The following is an 8,897-nucleotide window of genomic DNA, read 5'->3' on the forward strand; positions in this document are numbered from 1 at the left end:
TACCAGATTGTTTCCAACTTACCAATGATTCACCCCAAGACCCTAGACAAATCTCTGCTAACTCATTCCCAAGCAAAAAGACTATTGCCAGAACGTAGACGAATCCGACTCCCGAACTTCACACGACCGACATCCAGCCAAAAGCAAAAAGACCCATAAATGCCGCACTGAAGCTATATGTGATCTAAATTTGATCTCTTGGTGATGTTTACAAATAGAACAAAGGACATTCTTGATTAAAAACGAAAATGAGCACTCTTTTGAAAATCGCTGATTATGTCTATTTCAAGTCGAAAAAGGGTCGGCAATCGGTTGGGGATCAGTCAGGAGTGATTCGGCAGTCTGCGGCTAGAGGTCGGGATGGTTGGTGATAGGTTAGTTAGCATTTGGGACACAGTCGGGAGTAAGTCATTTACTGGTCGGGAGGTGTTCGGGACATGTTCGGCACTAAAAAATAGGCGTGGCCTAAACTGGTCAGACTACTCCCGAACTACTGCCGACTTGGGTCGGCTAAGAGTCGGCTAGTGTTCGGGAGCCAAAGTCGGCTATGTGTAACCTAGGCATTAACGTCTTTAAATTTAGTGGAATCAAAGAGGATCATATGGCTAATTCTATCGGATATCCTCTTACTATAACCTGGCACTGTCAAACACATGCACCTACACTCACACATATAAAACACACATACATACACATACACATTGGCACTTTTTAATTTGAATCTAAATGCAAGATTTTCTAAATCTTTGTTTAGGGTCATCGTCTGTTTTCTAGTTCCTCTCGCATTGATGCTGAATGTTTCGCCTGTGAACGGCAAAGGTACGACATGCACATTGTCTTATTCGAAAAAGAGTATTTTCCTCATGTCGACATAGAATTTTCTATACTTATATCAAGGAAAATATTATAAAATCTTGCTGCATACCTCTGGGCATAGCATATTAAAAGTAATTGTAGACCTTTGGACTCTGCCATGGATCAGGGAGCTCTGCTCAGTTGGTGTTTCACAACACATAATACATGTAAAATGCCATAAGATACGTGAATATTCGTACTACCACGACGCTTTTTTAGCGGCATCAAACTCTTGACTCTCAATGTATTGTCGTCAAACAGTGTGTACCTTTGTGTTTCATGTATATCTTGTAGCGTTTTTAAATCTCTGTATAAAGTCAAATACAAACTTTAAGGTAACTTATTTGGTGTAAGGATGTGAAAGTTAAGTAGTAGTTAATGTCTAGTATAATAAAATGATTTTGTCATATTTATTTCACCCTTCTTTAAAGGAGATATGTATTTACCTTTCAGCTACGTGTAAGGCTCTGGAGTTTAAAAACGTTACAGCAACGTGCAACAAGCCCCAAAATTCTGCTGGAAGGTACCGTAAAAATACAATTTGCGCCCTACGTTGTAACGAAGGATGTGTTAAGGGCGTTGGATCGACCTGGAGACAATGCAGGGGCAAACGCACACCCCGCCAATGGCGCGGAGGGCGCGGTCTCCGGTGCAATTGTGAGTTATATATTATGTTTCCAGTAACCGTGGCTGTAGAAAGATGGCAACAAAATGACATTCTTATCACAGACACTAAACTTTATAGCTAGAAATAGCAAACCTGACAGAACAATGAAACTTCAATAGTGTAACTAAACATATATAGAATCTTTATAAAAACGTTTTTACTTTGGGTCCACAAACGTAGCAGACTAGTGCATGTACAAGTATATTCGTCTAACTTACAATAATGAACATCGGGTTTTCAAATACGTCATATGAGGTAGATAAGACTGGATATGACTGAGATAACTTTTTAACCATCTTTCATTCACTTACTAATAGGTAACCCATGTAATGGTCCACCCAGTCACCCCGATGGTTACCCTAGCAACTGTATTGGCCAACCCTCCTACCAAGCCGGCCAAATCTGCACCTTCACATGCCCAGACGGATACGTCAAGACTGGAGGGGCTGCAAAACAGCTATGCGAGAACGGCAAATGGGTGGACGTGGGGGGACGTCTAGAATGCGCAAGTATGCTTTTACTCTACTTTTTACTGTGCTTTTTCACCCCAATGGAGTACAGTATTGTTTCTGACTGGCGTGTATATATGTGTTGTGTGTGAGTGTGTGTGTGTGTGTAGTATTGAGTGTACAAAATGCAACGTTACATCGCATTCTTAGTGCGACCAACAGCGCAGAAAAATTTTATTCAAACAGATTCATCGATTAGATATATACACGGATATATACGGATGGAAATAACCAAGTTTAGTGTTAATAACCGGTTTTAGATTTAAAGGTAGATATGTCAGAAATGTCATCCGTGTCTCTGTGTTGCATGGTACATGTAGTTAATACATTAAGTAGATAGCTGAACTTTGTTCCAATGAGCGAAAGTAAGGAATACGTTATTGTGTTTCAGTCCCACGATTGACCAGCAAATGTTTCATATAAGATCATTTGCTTTGATCAGAATGATTCTTCTTCAAACAATGAATAGAAAACCTTAAAAAAAGTAAATAGAAAAACGCTGCTTTTTCTGTTTACATGTGATTTTTACAACCCAATTATGCGTATATAAAGCCCGTTTTCCTAAAATAGCACAAAAATTGGACTCACCCAAATTTTCGACTAAACAGCACCAGTCCAGAAATGAAAAGTCCACTGCTGTCGTGACGTCACCTTATACAGATGGAACACGTCATAGGTTTAGACTTCCTGCAACCTACGATCCACTGCTTACTGAGTCCGCTGAGTCACGTGTTTTATATCTGCACCTGATTAATAATCTGATTTTGTATGTATACATAATAAGGGGAAGTCATTGATGGCGGTTGGTCTGACTGGAGCGCATGGTCTGACTGCAGCGTGACGTGTGGAGTCGGTACGCAGACTCGGAGCCGAACCTGCACCAACCCGGCACCAGCTAACGGCGGGGCGGACTGTGAAGGGGATGATGAGGAGACACAGGACTGCGACTCGGGAGTTTCCTGTCCAGGTAAATCGGAGTTAAATCGTTAGACCCGCATATCTGTTTCTTTTAGCATCTAATACTTGTGAAAGTATGAAATAAACAGTGTACACATTCATTAGCAATTGAATACGTATCACGTCATTTCATACTGATTTATCTGTGTCAGTTTGCCAAAAAAACGTATGAAAACCTCTAGCAATTAAGAGCAACTTTGATACCCTACCCTGTGCCCATATGTAGTCCATATGCACACACATTTGATGTCTAAATTAGCCCTCTTGGACAAGTTCATGTCTTTTTTTCACTAACTTCACTCTGTTTTCTATGTAGTTGATGGCGGTTGGTCTGACTGGAACCCATGGTCTGACTGCAGCGTGACGTGTAGAGTCGGTACGCAGACTCGGAGCCGAACCTGCACCAACCCGGCACCAGCTAACGGCGGGGCGGACTGTGAAGGAGATAATGAAGAGACACAGGACTGCGACTCGGGAGTTTCCTGTCCAGGTACTTTGGGTTTAATCTTTCGACATGAACATCTAGATTACTTTCCTTTAGCATTTGATATTCTGAAAGTAGTATCAAATAATTAACAACTTTATTAATAAGTAGATACTTATTAGGTGTTTTAGTCTACATTCATCTTTGTCATTTTGCAGAGAAACACCTAAAAAGTTCTAGCTAGTCATGGCCATCCTTCATTCCTCTCGGTGTCCCCTGTTTGCATAATAAGCCTTTATGTACACACCTATGATGTGTGTGAAGTATGGTAGAATTTGTCTTGAAATCAAATACACCAGCAGTTTGTTCCAGACTGAAATGAAGTCCTGTTTTCTATGTAGTTGATGGCGGCTGGTCTGAGTGGAACCCATGGTCTGACTGCAGCGTGACGTGTGGAGTCGGTACGCAGACTCGGAGCCGAACCTGCACCAACCCGGCACCAGCTGACGGCGGGGCGGACTGTGAAGGAGATAATGAAGAGACACAGGACTGCGACTCGGGAGTTTCCTGTCCAGGTAAATCGGAGTTAAATCGTTAGACCCGCATATCTATTTCTTTTAGCATCTAACACTTGTGAAAGTATGAAATAAACAGTGTGCACACCCATGAGCAATTGAATACGTATCACGTCATTTGGTACTAATTCATCCTTGTCAATTTGCCACAAAAGATCTGAAAACCTCTAGCAATTCATGTCAACTTTGACACCCTACCCGATACCCATATATAGTCCATATGCACACGCATTTGGTGTCTAAATTAGTCCTCTTAGACAAGTTCATGTCTTTTTTTCACTAACTCTGTTTTCTATGTAGTTGATGGCGGTTGGTCTGACTGGAGCGCATGGTCTGACTGCAGCGTGACGTGTGGAGTCGGTACGCAGACTCGGAGCCGAACCTGCACCAACCCGGCACCAGCTAACGGCGGGGCGGACTGTGAAGGGGATGATGAGGAGACACAGGACTGCGACTCGGGAGTTTCCTGTCCAGGTACTTTGGGTTTAATCTTTCGACATGTGATGAACATCTAGATTACTTTCCTTTAGCATTTGATATTCTGAAAGTAGTATCAAATAATTAACAACTTTATTAATAAGTAGATACTTATTAGGTGTTTTAGTCTACATTCATCTTTGTCATTTTGCAGAGAAACACCTAAAAAGTTCTAGCTAGTCATGGCCATCCTTCATTCCTCTCGGTGTCCCCTGTTTGCATAATAAGCCTTTATGTACACACCTATGATGTGTGTGAAGTATGGTAGAATTTGTCTTGAAATCAAATACACCAGCAGTTTGTTCCAGACTGAAATGAAGTCCTATTTTCTATGTAGTTGATGGCGGCTGGTCTGAGTGGAACCCATGGTCTGACTGCAGCGTGACGTGTGGAGTCGGTACGCAGACTCGGAGCCGAACCTGCACCAACCCGGCACCAGCTGACGGCGGGGCGGACTGTGAAGGAGATGATGAGGAGACACAGGACTGCAACTCGGGGGTTTCCTGTCCAGGTAGTTGTTTGGGGTTACTATGCTGTCACCACTGCTTGCGATTGATGGTTTCTTACTGGATGATATAACCAATAATTAAGGGTTAATGACCCGCCCCGAGGTGTATATGGTGTCATAACACCTGGTCCTTTGCTTTAACCACCGAATAAAACCACCGAGTGAGCGAAGCGAACGAGGTGGTTTTATGAGGTGGTTATAGCAAAGGACCAGGCGTTATGACACAATATATACCGAGGAACAGGTGGGTCATTAACCCTATTATCATATAGCTTACCCACACTGACCCATTTAAGAGTAGAGTAGAGTAGAGTAGAGTTTCCAGTTGAGTAGGAGCGACAAATTCATACATCTTTTATTCAGTACATAAATTTGAACAGTGAATTTGAACAACATAAAACTTGTACGTGAAATGTATTTCTGTTCCAAGGCAATGAAATAAGAACAAAGTCGATTCATAATGTTACAAACTGTTGCACGCTCCGTATTTCTCCACTCGCTCATTCTCCAGTTTGTCGAGTTCGTTCGTATCAGGCGCTAAATCTCTACCGGCTTTCCGGAGGCATTCCGGGATCCCTGTGCTTCACAGCTCTTGAGAATCTCGTTCACTACGAACTCAGACACGACTTCTCCGAAGAAAGGTAGCATTTTGGTCCTCCAGCGCCATGACCGCTACTCAATGGCAGACCGTGGTGTTCTTGTCGTCTGAACTTGAATTGGCTGGGGTGCAAATCATTTTATTTTCCATTTGCAGTTTAAATTGGACATGACTTGAGATATATTTTATTGTCTTAAATATTATAGGTAATTCAATGTTGTTTTTAGACGGCAAATGTTTTCTTTGAACAAAGAAACACGCACTACCGATGTTAATAGAGGGAGCCATCCCCCTGCCATGCCTGTACTTATTCCCCTATCTTGGCAGATGGACGATTCCTAGATATCTCATTCTGATTGGCCAGCGTCCTGTTTGTCTGTCCTTCTGATTGGTTTAAACTTTCAAAAGTTTTTAATGCACACGTGCGATAATCAAAAATTTAATGCACGGCTGTTACGGCGTCATAACCAGCATGAAATGGGGCCTTCTGATTGGCCCACGTCCCCTGGCTATGTGATAATGATGGTTAAAGTTGTAGAGAAGCTTGTGCTTGAGTAGGGTTTAGCAAAGCTACCTTACTGTTTAAGTACAAGCATATCTCTGTTAGCAAATTGATTCGTTTCGAAAACATTATACTTTATTCATAAACTTAAAATCTTTTGAGAAAAGATGATGCTATGCTGTGCTTGACTTTAAAGAATTTTGTAGGATTTGTTGGATATTTTCCTGGATACGATATATATATATTTAGACACGTACATAGACTTTGTCAAAATCATAATGGCAACTTTCTTTGTTGCATTTCAACACCAGTAACAATGTTTCAGTTGACGGCGTGTGGTCCACTTGGCTGGCATGGTCTACTTGCACCCAGTCCTGCGGCGGAGGGACACAGGTTCGACAGAGGCAGTGCAACAATCCGCCCCCATCGTCTGGTGGAAATACCTGTGTCGGTAGTCAGGCACAGTCCCAGCAGTGTTCTACATGGGCATGTCCAGGTAAATTATTTTTAGTTGCTTATAAATGAATGTTAGATTTGTAAAATATTGTAATACCTTCCGCCATTAATTTAAAATAAGGAACCATTATCTCTACACCTTAAACAATGGTATAATTCTGTCAATGCGATTTTTACGACTGCAGATTGTGCGGGAACGTGCGCAGTAGGAACGATGGACCCGGTGACCTGTGAGTGTGGCTGTCAAACTCACGTCCTGACGGCTACAGTGCGAAACATGAATAACGCTTCGTTAGAGGGGGCCACTATCCACTACGCAGACAGACCTTACATAACCCTTGGCACCACTGACACCACGGGTTCAGCAAGCGTTAGTGGTGTGTGCGCCAGTCAGGTAGATCTGCTCGTATTGAAAGATGGGTACTCGTCGGCAGTGGCCACAACTGTTCCCACAACGTCGACTACATCGACAGTGACTGCAAACTTGGAGATACTGAGTGGGTTCCTTTTACACTTACGTATGGTTGCAAACAGTCCAGCTGTGTAATTGATCTATTTATCAAGGGCTTTTGAAGCCATTAATGTCGGATGAAAGCTGAAGTAGACTGAATAGTTGAATAGACATGCGAGAAATTACAAAAGGAGAGCAAAAGAATATCATGTTTCAAATAATGTGTGTTAGGAACATACTGATATCATTCTTCTTGCATGGTTAAATTGTTTTCTAGTTGCACCTATTATAACGCAACACCCGGAAAGTCGATCTCGGCTAGTGGGACAGGACGTCACATTTTGCTGCGAAGCGCACGGTTCCCCAGACCCTGATGCAGAGGATTATGAGTGGTAATGCTGCTCTTATCTCATATTTCTTTTACTACAGACACTAAAAAGTTGTTTTCTGGTCAGCAATATCCTCAAATGCACTAACTGTACTGTCATCACCACCTTGTACCAGTCATCTACATTGCATGATCTATTTTGCCATCATATAACCATCTTTTGATAATAGGTACTATGAGTCAAAAGTCCTCATAACTGTCTAAATAGTCGTCGATTTGTGCATACCGACAGTACAGGTACACGTGCCGTGCTGTGCTGTGCATACGAATGATATAGATTGTTTGTATTCCGCTGCGCAGGTTTCGCAATGGCGATGTTCTGGACAAAAGCGTGTACGGATATTCCAACCAACTCTCATTGACCAACCTAGCCGTGGGTGACGCAGGAGAGTACAGATGTCGGGCTAACAGTGCCGCCGGAGCCGCCTACTCGGAGTCAGCACTGCTGCAGATATATGGTGGGTCCCGCTTGAATTTTGCAAATTTGAGTATGTGATAGTGCATTTAGTGTTGTGAAATCCATGTCAAGATAGTAAGTAAAACCTTTAAAGGTGTGCATATCACCATCTACTTGTACAATAATATACCAGAACACCTAGAGTGACACCACCTAACTGATCGATCTACGCGTTTCAAGCGATCCAAAAATATTATCTGTCTTGCTGTTGCTAGTTCAGACTTTAAGAGGCCATCCACTTAATGTGTTTGCCATTCATATTGCCACACTTTTATACCACCACCACAGGAAGTGCCACGGATTCCTACAATACTGCCCCATCTCCTGAGTACATCCAGCTTCCAGCAGACTGCGTCCAGCCAGACGGAACAACGCTTTACAATGTAGGCAAGTGCGACCAAAGGCCATGTGTGGGTTCCAGCTACAATAGCGGCCAGTGTAATGATACAACGAAGTACTGTAGTGCAGGTGGAACTCTCCAGGCTCAGACTATTAATTGTAGTAGCTATACAATAAACATAATGGTCATTTCGTCATGTGAGTGTCTGGAATGTGGGGACCCTATAACTTATGTAAGAGGTATACTGTTAGGCGGTCCAACCGATATACCAGTGGTTAATGCTGAAATCCTTGTAAACGGTGTGCCCAGCGGCTTCACAACATTCTCGGGCACATTCACACTAGAGATACCACCAAACACGAAGCGTCTGGCCGTGACATTTAAAGACATTTACAAGGACTTTGTTGAGACAACAAAAATCCTTGACTTTGTCGAAGGTGAATCCGTCTATCACAGGGTTCACATTCGGGAAAGAGAGCAACCTATGGTTATGTCATCAGAAATGACTAGCACAGTTGATCTTGGAACTGTGCCGGATCAGGCCCCTATAGGCCAGATAGAAATACCTGGCAACTCTTTCTATACAAAAGACGGTCAACAATACAGCGGTACTGTACAGGCATCCATTAGTTTTTTAGACCCCAGAAATCTTACTAATGTACAAGATATGCCGAGTGATTTCACGTTTGTAGATCAGGAAGGTCAGGAGCAGCAGCTTGAGACTTTCGGTATG

The 8,897-nt window shown here is 42.6% G+C and overlaps 1 protein-coding gene across 1 annotated transcript; it reads left to right on the top strand.

Annotated features, from left to right (window-relative positions):
• Window positions 1-788: 788 nt before the first annotated feature.
• LOC118426127 (hemicentin-1-like) lies at window positions 789-8,674 on the top strand. Its single transcript, XM_035835387.1, has 13 exons — window positions 789-819; window positions 1,840-2,031; window positions 2,816-2,998; window positions 3,305-3,478; window positions 3,814-3,987; window positions 4,288-4,461; window positions 4,802-4,975; window positions 6,398-6,568; window positions 6,714-7,025; window positions 7,257-7,371; window positions 7,668-7,825; window positions 8,113-8,234; window positions 8,621-8,674. The coding sequence occupies exons 1-13, from the start codon at window positions 789-791 to the stop codon at window positions 8,672-8,674; spliced, it is 2,034 nt and encodes a 677-aa protein (XP_035691280.1).
• Window positions 8,675-8,897: the final 223 nt, after the last annotated feature.

The sequence above is a fragment of the Branchiostoma floridae genome, chromosome 11 (genome assembly GCF_000003815.2).
Source record: "Branchiostoma floridae strain S238N-H82 chromosome 11, Bfl_VNyyK, whole genome shotgun sequence".
In the NCBI taxonomy this organism is placed as follows: Eukaryota; Metazoa; Chordata; class Leptocardii; order Amphioxiformes; family Branchiostomatidae; genus Branchiostoma; species Branchiostoma floridae.

Excerpts from the sequence above, each read along its gene's own strand:
- LOC118426127 (XM_035835387.1), top strand. The coding sequence starts at position 789 with ATGCTGAATGTTTCGCCTGTGAACGGCAAAG. Across the intron at positions 3,988-4,287 it reads CTCGGGAGTTTCCTGTCCAG|TTGATGGCGGTTGGTCTGAC; the intron begins GTAAATCGGAGT and ends TTTTCTATGTAG. Across the intron at positions 6,569-6,713 it reads TTCTACATGGGCATGTCCAG|ATTGTGCGGGAACGTGCGCA; the intron begins GTAAATTATTTT and ends TTACGACTGCAG.